The sequence below is a fragment of the Eutrema salsugineum genome, unplaced genomic scaffold (assembly GCF_000478725.1).
Source record: "Eutrema salsugineum unplaced genomic scaffold, Eutsalg1_0 scaffold_5, whole genome shotgun sequence".
Lineage (NCBI taxonomy): Eukaryota > Viridiplantae > Streptophyta > Magnoliopsida > Brassicales > Brassicaceae > Eutrema > Eutrema salsugineum.
In genome coordinates, this window is record NW_006256612.1 from 11199233 (window position 1) to 11217135 (window position 17903).

Consider the following 17903-nt stretch of genomic DNA (forward strand, 5'->3'; position numbering starts at 1 on the left):
GAGAAAGTTCGTTAATGCTGTCTGTTCCGTACGCAGGCGGCAATTCGCTTATTTCTTTTTTTCTTCTTTTCTTTCCTTTTATTTAGACACAAATTACACAGAAAATAAAATAAAAGAAAGAGCAAGCAAATTGAGATCAAAATTTTGATGCTCTTTAAAGATCTTGGCAACTTCACACACTTATCAAAATTTTGACTTTGATAAAAATGAAATATGTAGAAACCGTTATGAACCAATAAAAGTTGAAAATTCACACATTTTGGCAACTTCACTTATTATGAATGTAAAAACAAAGGCATTTAATTTTTTTGTGGATAATGAAATTACTACAAAACTAAAAATTATTTGGCGTGGAACTACTTGTTCAGTCAACAAGACATAGTGTAATCTTAATTGATATTTGACGATTTCTAATAGGAAAAAGAAAACACCTTTCTTGGAAAAAAACTTTACATTTTACGACAGTTAGAGGTGGTCAGGTATATTAATCAACGAGGTAATTAAAATATGAAAAAGGCAAAAGATGAAGAGTATGTTTTCTAAAGATAAATTGACAAGATCATTAAGGTTAGAAAATAAATAAAGGACAGGTTTGGTCGTACGTGTCTGCTTGTCCCCACGGCCATAGCCCATAGGGTTTGACCTTTCACAGAAGTAAAACGCCAATCGTGGGGAGGAGTCACATATCGAACCATATGTGGTTTACTTCTAATTTTTAGTTTTCTTATCACGTAATGTGATATTTTCGTAATTTAAATCTTTCGTTATATTAATCATTTCAAGCCACGTTATTAAACAGTTAACACGAGTGGTCTAGTGGATTTGTCGGGTTTCCGATAAATTTAATCGAAATTATTTATTATCCATATACATATAAATAAAAAAATATATACTAACGAGTAACGATGCATATTAAATTATTAACTAAGTAATTGAGTGAATTAATCTTCAAATTATAAGCTTCATATGAGTAGTTATCACTCCTCATTATTAGAATTATATGCAAATGACCATCTCGATCTTGATATATCACAATTTATATTTATTTAGTGATACAACATGAATTTGGTTGTTACGTTATTCTTTCTTTTTTTAATAAAAAAAAAAACTAAACCGAAACTCACATAATTTTCAAAGTTTATGACTAGTATTTATATTATTTAAAGTATTTACAGTGATTTAACTATAATTGAAATTGTAAAAAGTGAATTTCATACTTTTAATTTAGACTGAATTATTTAATCAGTAGTTTCTTATTCTAGACTGAATCATTTAATCATTTAATCAGTAAACTACCATGAATGTGTGTGGTTGTTATTATTGCTATTTTCGTAAGCAATATGGTTGTTACTAACTAATACAAGTCAAAGAAGATTCTATCATCTTTAACACAGATAATCCATTATATTATATAAGAAAATTAAAACGCTTTGAAATGGAAATGTGTGTAATTTACATTACTGAAATAATTCTTGAACACTTTACGAAATCAATTAGTGGTCCTCAAGAAGACAAAACAAATATAAATATAATCGAGAAGAAAATTGTGGGAGAAGTAAAATAATTGGCAATGCGGTAAGCAATGACTCTCCTCGTAAACTAGAGACCTAGGGAAACATGAATATTATTTTTTAATATGCAAGTTTTATAAATATAACGTATTATGTATATAGTTGCATGGCATCGTTTCCTTTATTTTAACATAAGTGATTTTTCGTTTAATCATGAGATTTGCTTATAACTTGAAAGGCATATTCAAATCGATGCTCATAAGTCATAACTCCAAAGTGCTAATTTGTTCTGTTTACACTTCAAAACCACGTGATTTTGCACTTGCCATAATATCCACCCAGTCACCCAGACTTTAATTGATTACACATCACAAACAAAATAAATAATGTTCTCCACCTCTATAAAATATTGTCTTCTAGAGATATGTTTTATTTCCTGTACAAAAATTAGATTCAGAATATTAATATATACACAATTCTAGATAAAAAAATTTCTTTGAATAAATTCTTAAGCTGAAAGACTCAAACTCAAACAAACATCATGCGTCTACAGTAAGTTATTTCTATTATCTACTTAATCTTTATCAACTTTACAAACTAGTTATGGTGATAAACTGTTGATAAAAATAAAACAATAGATCCTTAAATAAAAAAACAAAGAGATCGTAATTAAGTGGTAGTCGACGTTAAATGATTTTCGTCTCATTGGTTTTGGATCAGACTCAAGGTTTTGTAACTTGTAAGCCTATTTAATTTGTTTATCTAGAAGGAAAAAACAATATGCTATTACGACATAGAGTCGGAAAAATTAAACAAACAAACGTTTGTTACAAGAAAACAAAATAAATAAATAAACAACCAAATTGTAGAATGTTATTTTTTCTTCTAAACTAGAGGGAAACAAATTATAGAAATGGTTACAACTACCCAAGTCTACAAAGTCTATTCTAAATACTCGATTAAAAATAAACGAGTAAGGCTTTCAGTCTCTTCAACTAATTTGCTTTTTCTTTTGGGGGACAAATAACTAATGAGAGAATTACTATTTTGAACGCGGTATGTAAGGTTTTGTTAGATGGTTGCAGCGACGATAATTTTTTTTTGTAAAAAAAATGTTATTGAACGGTTAACTAAAAGTCCAAAACTGATGAATATGTGTGTATTAATATGGAGGTCTGGAAAGACGCAACGCAACGAAATTATATCAACTAAAATCCCAATAAATATGACGGATGTACACATACTAACACTTCACTCTTCACACTTGATATTAAGTTACTTAAAACCATTAAAAAAAACCAACAACTTTAATTGTTACACAAAGTCTCGTCTAATGACAACGAAGATGTAATTTACAAACAGTTGGACATAAAAATATGGTTTTAGACTTGAACGCAAGCTTTCTCACATGGAATGACACAGAAAGAAAGTTTCAGATACGTTTGCTCAAAAAAATAGTTTCAGATTCGTAGATATATAAGCATGGGCCATTGTGTAGTTTAGCCCACAACTTAACTAGTAAAATATATTTTGTTTTCCGTGTCAGATTTAAATATGGCCTTATGGTCTCATTCGTAAATTGTTTTCAAACTTTTTTTTTAGTTATTATAAACCCTTATTATTTCAAATCATCTTGCCCATGGTTTCTGATATCTAAATGATTTACAAATTACACAATATTTTGGTTAAAATTAACTTTTTGTAAGGAAAAGCAATCAGAGTTGTATTCACATCAGGAAAAAGAAAAAAAGAAAAAAGAAAAAAAAAAGAGAAAAGCAAAACAAGTTGCACAGAAGTAGATTAAAAAGAAAAACAAATGTACAAAACTATGTCCTCGACGTACTTCATGTCGATCCGGTACAATGTCCTTATCACTTGGACATCTCGTTTTTCTTCTTTCTTTCTACGTTCTAATCAATCAATAGAGCATCTCCTGCTTTCTTAATTTTCTTATATACAATTATTTCTAATTTTCCAGTTGTTTAGATATTTATTAGATATTATCCTTCGTCCTTTTTGCATCGTCATCAATTAGTTGCCGACCAAACTAAATCAAACACATCTTAAGAGCTTTCTAGATACTCTCCAAATGCTATAAAGAATCTAATTAGGTGTATTTTGGTGGAGCATCACTATTTTTTATTTTTTTGGTGTGGATTTAGTTAGATTCTCTATTTGTATATATTCATACTATGGGCTCTTCCATATAGCTAATGTTTAATTATTACAGTAGAGATAAAAAATGGCATTTTAGTTATAGAATTTGCAATGGTGATTAGTATCTAATAGTATCTATGAATCCCTCCTTTGCCCACAAAATCAATTGTTAATTTCTAATTACACGAAACCTCTGACGTTACTCTATCATTCAATGCAAGTCGCAGGTTGCTTTCTACAACATCGTTTGAAACAAAGTTATCTTAATTTTATTGGATCTTGAACCCTATTTTTTATGACCTTTCGTCCCCCTTGATTGGAGGAAATAAATATCAAAGGCTTTTTTGTTTTTTGTTTTTGTTTTGTGTGACCAATATCCAAAGTCTTCTTTAACAAGGAAATAAAGATATTACAGCAATGATGTTAGATATTTTCATCTTCGTATATGCATGATCGGGGAACCAAATATGAAATACTTGATTAATAGTATTGGATAAAAACAATTAAACACGGTCAAAAATATCTGAGTTTATGTGTTGAATAAGCAAAAACAGTTAAAGGGTGTCAAATACCTCAGCATATATACTCGTCAGAAAAAAATCAAATTCAATCAATCATTTATAATGATTTTTTTTTTTTGGGTGAATTGTTGATTTATCACCATTTTTTCTGATTCTACACTGTACAATGTTGTTTCCAACTTATTACAAACAAAAACAACAGAAGCGGAGAGGCCAAAAGCCAAAACAAGAACAAGCTAAAAAGGATAAGAAATGCAACCAAAGCTTGTTTTTCCGGGTTAAATTGAAGCGTAATCAGCTTAACTAAAAAGCTTGACATAAAAATCAAGCAGAGGATATTAGAAGTCCAGAGAAGCAGAGTGTAGCCAGAAAGACAAAGCAGCAACAATACAACAAAAACTAATTACCAAATAGACTTATCCATATATCACAAATACATATCATTAACGATCTTTTATATCGGGGAAACGTTATTAAAATCACATGTTCATAGAAATATAACAAATTGTCGTTGACATTTTGGATTAGGTGTAACAGAACATAATAACGGAAATCTCAAATGGCTAAGGATATGGATATATTTATTTATTATTTATTAAATTATTTTGTAATGCCCTTTAATATGGTTCTTCTTACAACTCATGAATGGGATTGCACAGATAAAAAAGAATAACAAAATTAGGAAGAAAACGTACAAAAAAACAAAATGCAACGTCGGAGACAACAGATTTTAATTCAAATTAATTTTGTGGTTCGAACTAATTTTTTTTTATGACATTAACAGAATATCTCGGAATCTAAAGATATATTTATTACACGATCCACATGCCTTTTGCGTCATCGTCCAATATCCTTAAAGTCTAAAAACACATACACACACACCACCAAACCTCTTTATTTTATTGCTCTGTTCTTGAGTAAACCTCTGATTTTCGCGTGGGAAGAAGAAACCCCACGAAGAAAGTTTAGAATTTTCGAAACTTTTTTCTATTTTTTTTTGTATTATCTTTTCATGAAGATTCAAGAAGATCCATTTTCTTAAAATCACTTGAGATTTATTTGGATCTTGTGGTGGAAGAGGGTTTCTAAGGTCTTTGCTCCTTCGTCCTCTGATGGGTGCGAGTCACTCTGGTTATCTGTCTTCATCGTCTTGTTTTGGGGATCGTAATCTGTCAAATCCTGGTTTAGGGGATTTGCCGGAGGCTTGTGTGGCTCTGATTATTGAGAAATTAGACCCCGTCGAGATCTGTGGATTCTCGAAGCTCAACAGAGCCTTTCGCGGCGCTTCATGGGCTGATTTCGTGTGGGAATCGAAGCTTCCTCCGAATTACAGGGTTTTTCTCGAGAAAATCCGTGGTGGGTTCCCGGAAAATCTGCAGAAAAGAGACATCTACGCTTGTCTCTCCAGGATTACTTCATTCGATGAAGGCAACAAGGTTCGTCTCTTCACACCCTTTCTGTATTTCCTCATTTCGGGGTTTGTTTTCTTTCTTTCTAAAATTAGAAACTTGTTTCCAGAAAGTTGTGTACTTAACTTACGAATTGTGTATTGATTATGCAGATGGTATGGATAGATAAACGAAGCGGTGGTGTTTGTCTAAGCATTTCAGCTAAAGGATTATCCGTCACAGGCATTGATGATCGTAGATATTGGAGTCATATTCCTACAGATGAATCTCGGTGAGATTTCCTCACAATTTGTTGGTTTCGTTTTCTTTCTTTCCTTTTTCATCGAGTTCCATCCAAATAGACCAATCGTTTCTTATTCACAGTTGTTTTTTTTCTTTAGATCATCCAGTGATCACTTGCTTAATTTGATTGCCTAACATTCGCTCAGTTTTTCAAAAAGTATGCTTCTTTTCCCCTAATTTGTGTGTTGGTAAGTTGATTGCTTTGTTTGCCTAACATAAGCTCTTCAAAAGTATACCTGAGTGTTGAGAGTGATCATGTGGTTTTATATACAAAGTTTGGAAATTTGAGTTTTATCACCATGTTTCTTTGATTAAACTCCTTTGTACAATTAGAGATAAGTCGATTTCTCATCAAAGTTTGTAATATACACAATACATGGGAATTGATTCATTATGATACCGTGTTATGATCTAACATTCATCTTTTTCAGTAAAAGTTAACATTTTTTTGGGGTCAATCGAGTCTCATTTCACTTTCTATCAGTGGAATTTTTCCAAGACAACAAAATCGATTCATTTTGATTGGTAAATGAGTAGTGAAATATATTATCTTGTGTTCCTATGATCTGTTCATTGGGCGAGTATAAACTAAACCATTTTTCATTGATTTTTTTGCAGGTTTTCTTCTATAGCTTATCTCCAACAAACATGGTGGTTTGAAGTTGATGGTGAAATTGATTTCCCGTTCCCGGTTGGAACATACAGCATCTTTTTCAGGCTTCAATTAGGCCAGTCCGGCAAGTGGTTTGGTCGACGGGTCTGTAACACCCAACAAGTCCATGGTTGGGACGTTAAACCGGTTCGGTTTCAAATCTGGACCGAAGATGGTCAGTATTCCTCGTCTCAATGCATGTTAACCGAGCGGGGAAACTGGAATCACTACCACGCTGGAGACTTTGTAGTCCGGGAATCGAAAAGCTCATCGACAAAGATAAAGTTTTCGATGACTCAGATCGATTGTACTCATACCAAAGGCGGGTTATCACTAGACTCTGTAATTGTATACCCGAGCTCGTGTAAAGACCGGTTGAAGCGGTTTTAATGTTTCAACCAGAGCCGGTTTAGTTAGGTGTTTTTATGCAGTTCTTTAGCCTTTTTATAGATGTAGTTAGAAAAGCTTTTATTAGAGTCAGTCTTTTGTTATGAAATTATTGTTTTTGTTATGTTAACTGAGTTTTGAAGTTTGCAAACTGTTATAATATTGAGTGGTTATGAAACTAAATCATCTGTTAGATATGCTACATTGAAAACAATGATTTGTTACAACATTTTGACCGATGTTGATCCACAGGATAACTTTTGTTGAAGACTTCGAATTGGACCTAATTGATTTAGTTAGTAAATAATCGGTAACTATCAAACTTGATGTTAGAGGAGTTACTAGAAAGAATTGTAGTCCAAAGACTCCAAACAAAGATTATACAGAAGGGCCATATCCATTCCGGTGTGACCTTGTGAACTCGAACCGGTTTTAGAAGAAAGGAATTTTGAACCGGGTTTTCTTTTCTTCTTCCAAAGTTCGATTATTTGCGGGTATTTATCTGAGCTCCTGCCATGGCTCTTTGTAGGGTTTACAGTTTACAGTCAGTGAGTGGGAGTTGGAAAAAGGAACGATTTTGAGCTGAAGATGATGATGTTGATGATACGGAGACGGAGGAGCTCTAAAGCTTTCAAATTTGTTCATCCCCGTTTACCTGAGACAGGTTCCCGGAGCTCTTCTTCATTCTTTTATCTCTGCGAGAGAGACTTCTCTGGTGTCAGCAGCGATAGCGATAGGAAAGTCTCTTATAGAGAGAGGTTGAAGAATGGGATTGTCGATATCAAAGCGGATGAAGCTGTTGATCTGTTCCACTCCATGATTCGGTATCGTCCTCTTCCCAATGTCATAGATTTCAATAATTTGTTTAGTGGAATTGCCAAAACGAAACAGTATGACCTTGTGTTAGCTCTCTCCAAGCAGATGGAATTGAATGGGATTACACATGACATCTACACTTTCAATATTATGATCAATTGCTTCTGTCGAAGTGGTAAAATCTCTGCTGCTTTTTCTGTTCTTGCGAAAGTTATAAAACTTGGGTATAAGCCTGACACAACCACATTTAACACACTCCTCAATGGATTATGCCTCGTGGGTAGAGTCTCTGAAGCTGTGGAATTAGTTGATCGAATGGTAGAGACGGAACATATGCCCAATCTCATTACGCTTAGCACTCTTGTCAATGGACTTTGTCTCAAAGGTAGTGTGTCTGAAGCGGTTGAGTTAATCGATCGAATGGTGGAAAATGGGTGCCAACCTGATGCATTTACCTACGGACCGATTTTAAACAGAATCTGCAAGTCCGGGAAGACTGCTTTGGCCATGGATTTGCTGAAAAAGATGGAAGGAAGAAAGATCAACCTCGGTGTAGTCCATTACAATATCGTCATTGATAGTCTTTGCAAAGATGGGAGCTTCGACAATGCACTCAACCTTTTCAATGAAATGGAAACGAAAGGGATCAAGGCAGATGTTATCACCTACAACTCTCTCATAGGAGGCCTTTGTAAAGCCGATAGATGGGATGATGGTGCACAGTTGTTGAGGGATATGATCACTAGGAAAATCACCCCCGACGTCGTCACTTTCAATGCGCTGATTGATAGTTTTGTGAAAGAAGGAAAGCTTGTCGAAGCTAATGAGTTGTACAAGGAGATGATCACTAGAGGCATAGATCCTGATACCATCACATATAACTCTTTGATATATGGGTTTTGCATGGAGAACCGCCTAGATGAAGCCAACCAGATGCTGGATCTGATGGTTGGTAAGGGATGCGATCCTACTGTCGTGACTTATGGTATCCTTATAAATGGATTCTGTAAGGCCAACCGAGTTGACGATGGTTTGGAACTCTTTCGCAAAATGTCTCTGAGAGGAGTGGTTGCGGACACAGTCACTTATAATACTCTCATCAAGGGGTTTTCTCAATCGGGAAAAATTAATGTTGCCAAAGAACTCTTCCAAGAGATGGTTTCTCGTGGTGTGCCACCCAGTATTCTGACTTATGGTATTTTGTTGGATGGTTTGTGTAACAATGGAGAAGTGGAAAAGGCATTGGAAATACTTGGAAAAATGCAGAAGAGTAAAATGGATCTTGGTATTGCTATCTACAATATCATCCTTCACGGGATGTGCAATGCAAGTAAGGTCGATGATGCATGGGATTTATTCTGTAACCTCCCTATCAAAGGATTGAAGCCTGATGTCAGAACATATACTATAATGATTGGAGGACTATGTAAGAAAGGCTCAGTGTCCGAAGCGGATCTGTTGTTTAAAAAAATGAAAGAGGATGAATATGCGCCAGATGGTTGTACGTACAACATACTAATCCGAGCACATCTCCGAGGTAGCAGCTTAACCACTGCTGTTGAACTCATCGAAGATATGAAGAGGTGTAGGTTTGCTGCAGATGCTTCCACCATAATCATGGTTATGGATATGCTGTCGAGTGGTAGATTAGACAAAAAATTTCTTGATATGCTTTCTTGAACGTGTGATGTTATCTGCAAGAGATAAAGCCAAGTTATTCTCTCTCTCTTTTTTTTTTTGTGGTCTCTGATTGACTGTTGATGTAAATTCCGGCGTTCAGTTGTGCATATGCCTATTAATTAACGAGTGCTGAAACTTGATAAGCAATAATACTTTGGCTTATGATAGTTCTTCATGTGTTACTATGAGTTTTTTTCTTTTTTCGTTTGCAGGCATCAACAAGAACTAGGTTAGTTTTGCAGTCTGTAATAGAAGACGTGTCTTTATGGTTGGACTTTGGGATTTAATCAGCCGTGAACGTCTAAAAGAAGCTAGCTATGAACAGTAGTTAGTCTCTTCTCTTGTGGTTGAATCTTGTTCTCTCTATATATGAGAATGTATAGAAACTATGCTTCCCTCTGTGTGATATTTTGATTTTGGTGTGTCAAGGTCAATGTGGTTTTTCAGGTTTTATCAGATACATTCACATATTTTTGAAATTTTTATTTCAATCAAAGAGAATTTCTTAATTATGTTTTATTTTCTCTTCTCCGTGTGGTCGACTCAGGTCTTCTATCAAAAATTCAAATTCAATTCTTTGTATTTTCCATTCTCTTTATTTTGCATCTTACAGTAAATTCTCCAGTTAAAGCAGAAGATTTTGTTTATTGATCGTTGGTGATAACAGAGTTTACCAGATTTATGTCCGTAGAGATTGAATTACCACAGCAGAATTATTCTCAATTTCGATTATGCTCTGTGCATATTCTATAAGAAAGATCCTACGTAAATATAATGGACTTTTAAGATCACAGACAGATTTCTTGGCTGAACTGCCTGAACATATCTATGAATATTAATTAGGAAATAGAAGCCACAAAGAAAAAGGAAATAGCGTCTGAAGCCGAAAGATTCTGTTTACTATTTTCCTTTTTATTTTATAACCCTATCAATAATATTCTATACAAGAACATTAATTCACAGTGGATTAGGATATAGAACCCACAGAGAAAAAGGAATTAGCGTCTCTTACAAGTTATAAATACAAACACTTGTATTAAAAAAATACTAGGTTTAGCGTTCGTTTATTATTGTGTTAATTTCTGAGAGTTAAGATCTTGATTCGAGCTATGACGTCTCCGGCAAGATCAACCACTAGGACGTTTTATGATCACACGAATGATCCGTGGTTCAAGAACCAATTCGTCGAATCCTCTGTTGTCAATGAAGCAGTACCTAGTTACTTAAGCAGAGGCAAGGTGAGTTTGGAGATATCGATCGTGCTGCGTTCCCTCATGACTCAAACTACGTTAAGTATAATAAGCCATCATCATCATCGCAGCAGAAATCTGCAGCGTGTAGTAAACAGAGGAACAAAAGGATGTTGGAGACGCCTTTAGATCCACTTGATCCTTCAAATTCGTTGAAACACAAACGAGGTCTAAATGCTTTTGGTTCACGGCCTGTTCCTGTCGTGTATATGCCTCCTAGGCCTGATGTTACTGTCAAAAACCAACAATCCCTCCTTGTATCTTCAATTGGGAAACCCGGAAAGGTTATATATATGATTGCTCTATCAATAATAACTTTAGCAAGGTATCAGAAGTGCTTCATGCAGCTGAGCAGAGAGCTAGAGAGGCTATTTCGATGCGGTTAGAGGCTCAAAAGGAGATGGAGAAGGAAAGAAAAGAGCAGGAGTTGAGGGAGGCTCTTGCGCAAAAGTCTGCTCAGTGTGACATGACTGAGGCTGCAAGAGTGGATTATGAGTGTGACGGTGATGCAGACACGGAACCGACCGGTCAAACTGAGACGTGATAAGCCGACCGACGCATGAAACCAAACCGAGTCTCTAAGTCTTGCTCTCATGTACTTTTTATGTTTATTTTGCAAATAAGTCACCACCGCTCCTCTGTTTTCCTTAAGGAGCATCAAACGTTTCTCTTATTCTCCATTATGCTTTTTTGTTTCCAAGTTTGTAGGAGTTTAATCTCCATCTTCATTATAAATTGAAAAAAAAAACAACAAGAAAAAGGCGGATAAATTTGCCTACAGAAATATCTCTTGTGTTTTTATTGCTTTGGGACTTTTATCAGTGGTATTAGAGAGCACGTTTTGTCATTGATCCGGACCAAAAATTTGATTATATCAAAACCACATACATAATCCTTCCTCTTTTGTTTTATGTTCCGGATCATTTTGTGCTACAAAAGCACCATCATTCATCTTTTAATGTCGGTTTGATCCAAACCACATCTTGTGATATTGAAGCCGTAATTTTTCCTGTACCAAAAGTAAAAAGAAACATGCACAAACATAAAAACTGAGGGGATCCAGAAGGAGAAGATTCGAAAAGAGCGTCGTAAAGAAAGAGAGAGTGTACTGCCATGTGTAAGAAGAGCAAGAAGATCACAAGGGACAAAGTCCAATTATATCAACGAGAAGGTTGCTCTTGGAATGGCATCTACTCGAGGTAGAGAGATTGTGAAGTTATGTTCGAATTAACGGCTGTTTAAACAAAGCTGGAGCAGGGGACAATGTAATAAGACTAATGATCATATATAAGTATCTATGATTAAAATGTAATCCACGTGAGAAATCATTTATAAACCTAATAACTCACTCTCTTTGCATAATTTTTTGTTTGTTTAGTAACAAAAATATTGTTCACCTTCTTGGCTCATGAATACTTTGATGTCAATTGCCTTACACCTTTATTCTGCCTTACAAAACAAAACAAAAAAAAAAAGAGAAGAAAAAGGATGTGAATTGAAAAGCAAGGTTAAGTAAGCACTTATAAACTTATAGTATATACTGTTGTCTGTTTAGGAACAATATTAGATCATTGAATTTTTGACCAAGTCTAATGCATATCTAATAGTAAAAAACTCATGTCGAATGTCACCTTTATACCCAAAACCCTATCTGCCTCTTCATAACTTGGCAGTTGGCACCATGAAAGATTCTTTTATTTTTTAGAATGAGACACTCTCACTACTCACTCACTCACAACTTGTTTTTCACTCCACCATGACAATACAACTCATGTCACTTTTTTCCTCGTTTCAAGAGTTGGAGATTAAAAATTTGTCCACATTATTTTGACGGTAACAGGTGGAATGGGTTAAGTATTTTGACGTGTATAATATAAAGTGTCGTCTATTATTCTATATGACATCCGTTTTTTTTTGTTGGGGTCATGAGAGCCTTGAATAGACGTATATACTTTTATGCAATTTTACTTGTCTTTTATTTAAAAAAAAAAACTCATAATCTTCGAGAAGGTTTAAGATGATGTCAAAATTTTACCCTCCAGAAAGAAAAAAAGATCGAGAAGGTCTAAGATCATAAACCGGTTTTTGTTTCGCGACCGACATTGTGCCGGTCTAGTGATATATATATATATATATATATATATACGTATAAATCACACAATCTCGTTATATCTCTTAAACAACGAAGATCTGCACCATGATTCAGGCTTAGCTTTTTTCCCCAAAATATCGCTTCTTCGAGTTTGCTAGGGTTTCTCTCGCTTCGATCTTCGCCGCTGTTTACAATCTCGGGTATCAATTCTGTACCAGCCTCTGATTTATCGGTAATTTCGCCTCGATTCGCTCCATTGGGTCCCATCAGTCTTTCTGATCGGCTTCGTCTCGGTAGAAGGACGATTTGGTGATTCCCGAGGTTCGTTTTCTGCCCTAATTTTTGAGCTTGATCCTCTTTTTATGCTTCGATCAATGGATTTTGTATAGGTTTTTGCTGTTTCGATCTACCATTCTGCTTCTTTATTCCGGGAAAGTTATGGCTTTCGCGGGAAAAAAAAAATATCTTGTTGGAGCTGCGTCTTTTCCTCCTTCACTTTTCTCTAGATTGTACTTGCAAAGTTATGTACTTATGTACATATCTGTGCATTGGGTGGGGTAAATTTTTGATTTTACTCTTTTGTATGTACTGAAAAATTGGCTTTTCGATTACATTTGTTTGTGGACTCTCCTTTTTGTTGTCTCTATGGCGTTGTCTTTCCGCAGTTGCTTTGATGACTAATTGGTTTGTTCTAATTTTGTAGGAGAAAGAATCATCCTTTTCTCTTATGTAAGTGATTCTGATGCTCGTTTTCTGTGGTGAGATTCGTTGCGGGCTGATTTGATGAGGAAAAAGCGGAAAGGAAGTGAGACTGAGTGTTCGGAGAACTTACCGGAGGATATATCATGTACAACTGCATCACGATCATCCAACTTCAGGTCACACTTTTCGCTAGAGGGTTATGCTAGACTGAAGAAGCGTTGCAAGGAGAATGATGATGTTGAGTCCTCCGTGGGTTCCTTTAAGAGACGACTTGCTGGCGTTGCAACTGCACCTCCTTGCGGTGCATCGTCTTTGGTTTCATCAGGAAGAGGTTTGAAGAGGAAGATAGGGTGCATAGATGTTTCCACACAGACTGGTAGGAAGAATAAGATAGGCGATGACTATGTCTTTGGTCCGAATATTGGGAAAGGGAAGTTTGGGTCAGTCAGGATCTGTAGGTCGAAGAATAATGGGGTCGACTTTGCTTGTAAGACTCTGAAGAAGGGGGAGGAGACTGTTCACAGGGAAGTTGAGATAATGCAACATTTATCTGGCCATCCTCGGGTTGTCACATTGCATGCTGTATATGAAGAGTCAGATTGTTTCCATCTTGTGATGGAGCTGTGTTCAGGGGGGCGTTTGATTGATCAGATGGTCAAAGAAGGCAGGCATTCTGAGCAGCGAGCAGCTAACATATTCAAGGACCTCATGCTAGTCATCAATTATTGCCACGAGATGGGAGTTGTGCACAGAGATATAAAACCTGAGAATATTCTCCTAACGGCTGCTGGGAAGATACAGCTGGCTGATTTTGGCCTCGCCATGAGAATTGCAAAAGGTGATTATATTTAGGCGTTAATAATTCCTTAGAATTTTTGTATGCAGTTACATGCTTCTTAAACCCTAAATTCCTAGATATTAAAGATACATGTTTGTTCATTGGTTTTGCAGGTCAAACATTGTCTGGATTGGCAGGAAGTCCTGCTTATGTTGCACCTGAAGTTCTTTCTGAAAATTATTCAGAGAAAGTTGATGTTTGGAGTGCAGGAGTCCTCTTATACGCTCTCTTGTCGGGTAAACTCCCGTTTAAGGGAGACTCTTTGGATGCCATTTTCGAAGCAATCAAAAACGTAAAGCTTGATTTCAATTCGGGTGTGTGGGAGTCCGTGTCCAAACCTGCCCGTGATCTCTTAGCGAGAATGCTAACAAGGGACGAATCTGCCAGAATTACAGCGGATGAAGTGCTAAGTAAGCCTTTTTCATCTCTTCATTGATAGCTATTGACTTTAACTGTCTGTCTTGGTTTAGTGCTTACCCCATTCTTGACTTAATATTCCACTGTGTTTCAGGGCATCCATGGATACTCTTTTACACAGACCGGACACTCAAGACAATGTGTATCAAGTCGAAGCACAGGAGTCAAGCAGGAACTCCTGCATGCCTTCAGATTCGCAGTCTGATAGAGAAAACTGACCTAAACAGTGCTAACAGAGAAGAGAAGACAACATCTGATGCACCGACTGATTCATTCTCCAATACAGAGGAGGAAGAAGATGAGAGCGGTGTGGTTGATGTGCTTGTTGTTGCAATCTCTAACGTGAGGATCTCAGAGCCAAAGAGAAGCAGAGTCTGTAGTCCCACAAACAACCCCGTTGAACAGCAACACTCCTCTAACTTGACCACGACTAATACACTTTGTCGAGCCTTCTGACAAACAGCTTCACACACACACACACACGGGCTACGTCCAAGTCTCCAAGTCTTCGTCCATGATATGGACCTTAGTGACACTCTTTATTATGTCATAATAGCTCTCTAATAGTTCGATTTGATCTGATTTTGGTGTTTTTCTTCAACATTTCTGACAATGTTGTACAGATCGTGTAAATAGAATATGCTAAGATCTTTGATCCGATTTTGTATCGGAGTTATCTGGTCATGGAGAAAAAAGCCACTACCTGCTTAATGCAATTGCCAAATCGTTACAACAATCACAATACTACGTAGGAAAGTAAATAAATAGTACACGGAAGTTTTTGAAACAAAAACAATACAGAATAAGAAAAGAAAAAAGAGAGTACTAGTGCTAACTATTGATGATCATCATATTTATAACATTCACTAAATTATTTATCCGATTCAGTTAATAATAAAGATTCACTAAATAATTTACACTAGTCTTAAAACTAAAGTTTTATTATTGGCTAAAGTGATCAGAACACTTATTTAATTAACTAAATAAATAAAAAACGTTGACAAAAAAAAAACAACTAAAAACTATAAAAAAAAAAAACAAGAACACCTTAGTCGTCGACCATCGTGTAGGAGTATCACAGGAAATAAAAATCATCTCACATGGTTGGAGGTGACAGGTAAAGTTGAACACTGCCGGTCCGATCGGTTATCCGAATCCTCAGTCTCATACCGGTAAACTCGATTTGTTCTATTGCTTACGGTGGAGGGAACGAACTAAATCAGTTATGCAGGATTCGTTACAATTGTATATGATATTGTCACACTCCCAAATTATCATTTAGCTCTTCCTTTTTTTGGGTCTCGACAGTTTCTAACACAATATTTTAAATCAGGAAAAAATCTCGATTTGGATTGAATGTGGTGATGATACAAACCAATACTTTATATCTTTAATATTTAGGAATTAATTTTAGATTATAATGAGAATTGTTATAATCGCCTTCAGTTCTTGGCGGGGCATCTGTCCGAGCATGAATCCACGCAGTCCGCAACTTTCTCTACATCTGCTCATGCACAAACAACAACAACAAAAAATACATAAATTATAAAAAAAATCAATTAAAATCAATGATATCAGATATTACGTGTTGACAAAACATATGATACTTAACTTACTAGTTACTACATCTATATAGAATATAGATATGATTTTGATTAATAAGATAGTTATTCATATAATCAAGAAGTAAACTGCGTTTTTGTCCCATTAAAAAAAAACATCTACATGGTTATCGATTAGCAAAAAAAAAAAAAAAAGAAAAAAAAAAAACACTTACTCGGATTTTGGAGAGAAGAAAGGGGAAGACAGTGATGAGTAGCACACCCGAGTTTGCAGAAATAATCAATATGATCGAATTCATTTGACAAAACCATTTGAGAAGGAGGAGAAGGATTTGGTGATGGTGGAGCGCCAAGACAAGTCATGATACAAGTCAATGGACACATAAAAGCATTTGGAAACTTCTTCTCAATGGCACAACTCAATATACAGCCTGGGTAACAGTTTCTAAAAGGAGAAGCTTGAGCTTCTGTCTGAACCATGATGTTTCCCATCACTATCATCATTGTCACCATCATCACAACTCTTTTGCTCTCCATTATTTCTTTAAGAGAATATTATAAAAGGTGATGTATGTTTTTTTGTTAATTGTGAATGTTGTTAATTTGTGTCGTTATTGTTTGGTTATATAGGGATTATGGAATTTTCTGTAGTAGTTGTTGAAAAAAATAAAGATGGAAAGAATTTTCTGTATTAGTTAACATTTCTACAGTCAACAACAGTATAAGGTGTAATTATGGAGCGGCTAATACGATAATGGACAATTCTTTAATTTAACCTATATCTCTGATTTGCTGCTTTTTTTAATTCTCATTTATGAGATGAAATTTGAAAGGTTGCATTAACGTAAATATATACATGCTGTTTTTAGATATATATATACACTTAGATACATGAATCTGATTTTTCTTGTCTTGGCTGGCGTCTCATGAATCTGTTTGAATTTTGTTGAATATATGTATTAATGTGAAAAAGAATAATATGTCTTTTGACACTACCGAAAAATATATATTTTGAAAATTGCATGTAAAAAAGATCATCCGTTGATGACTTGACGTATTAAATATCGTATCCATTCATACGTTTATTTGTATTTTTTTCATGGAATTTCACTGTTTTTTTTTTTTTTGAGGGGACCATAATCATATCTTGAAGAGTTGCAAACTTGGACAAACAAACGGTTTATGGAAGTAGCAAATATTACATCATTCCATAATGCATTAACGTCAATCAAATAAATTTAAGAAATAGAGATCAAACTCTGGAAACAACATACATGGTATCCGATATTGGAGTGAGCAGAGAAAGCAACCTGATCATATGATTTGGTTTCGGGATCATGTATCACCAGTCTTCCACTTAACTCGCGAAAACAGCAAATTTTTTTACCCTAACAGATTAGTGTGGAGTAGATTTGGAGTACTTATGGTTTTTTTTTTATAGGGTCAGGATATGGTAGGGTAAAAATTACCCACCAAAACATCCTTAAGTGTGTTTTCCCAAGAAGTAGGGATCTTGACCGATGATGACGATGAACCCAACACAAGTGTTGTTAGAGATTCTATGCCCGCGTTAATAAAATCGTCAGGAGAGATGGACACCATGAGGACATCTGGATCTCCTAATTGC

The 17903-nt window shown here is 35.3% G+C and overlaps 4 protein-coding genes across 6 annotated transcripts; 3 read left to right on the top strand and 1 right to left on the bottom strand.

Moving 5' to 3' along the window:
- The first annotated feature begins 5057 nt into the window (after nt 1-5057).
- On the top strand, nt 5058-7097 carry LOC18993601 (F-box protein PP2-A12). The gene is made up of 3 exons (XM_006417141.2): nt 5058-5625; nt 5751-5869; nt 6499-7097. The coding sequence occupies exons 1-3, from the start codon at nt 5302-5304 to the stop codon at nt 6920-6922; spliced, it is 867 nt and encodes a 288-aa protein (XP_006417204.1). The 5' UTR covers nt 5058-5301; the 3' UTR covers nt 6923-7097.
- Nucleotides 7098-7475: 378 nt separating this feature from the next.
- On the top strand, nt 7476-9431 carry LOC18993602 (pentatricopeptide repeat-containing protein At1g12300, mitochondrial). 3 transcript variants are annotated; one of them, XM_024151969.1, is made up of 3 exons: nt 7690-7743; nt 7841-7910; nt 8020-9431. In XM_024151969.1, the coding sequence occupies exon 3, from the start codon at nt 8051-8053 to the stop codon at nt 9413-9415; it is 1365 nt and encodes a 454-aa protein (XP_024007737.1). In that variant the 5' UTR covers nt 7690-7743; nt 7841-7910; nt 8020-8050; the 3' UTR covers nt 9416-9431. The 3 variants fall into 3 exon arrangements, with proteins under 3 accessions (XP_006417205.1, XP_024007736.1, XP_024007737.1); XM_024151968.1 differs by having other exon boundaries at nt 7611-7743; nt 7841-9431; XM_006417142.2 differs by having other exon boundaries at nt 7476-9431.
- A 3423-nt stretch (nt 9432-12854) lies between these two features.
- LOC18993603 (serine/threonine-protein kinase PEPKR2) lies at nt 12855-15369 on the top strand. Its single transcript, XM_006417143.2, has 4 exons — nt 12855-13078; nt 13461-14297; nt 14411-14707; nt 14809-15369. Exons 2-4 carry the CDS (start codon nt 13541-13543, stop codon nt 15168-15170), a joined length of 1416 nt encoding a protein of 471 aa, XP_006417206.1. The 5' UTR covers nt 12855-13078; nt 13461-13540; the 3' UTR covers nt 15171-15369.
- Nucleotides 15370-16118: 749 nt separating this feature from the next.
- Nucleotides 16119-16873, bottom strand: LOC18993604 (thionin-like protein 2). Its single transcript, XM_006417144.2, has 2 exons — nt 16492-16873; nt 16119-16218 (listed from the first exon to the last, which is right to left on the bottom strand). The coding sequence occupies exons 1-2, from the start codon at nt 16811-16813 to the stop codon at nt 16157-16159; spliced, it is 384 nt and encodes a 127-aa protein (XP_006417207.2). The 5' UTR covers nt 16814-16873; the 3' UTR covers nt 16119-16156.
- Nucleotides 16874-17903: the final 1030 nt, after the last annotated feature.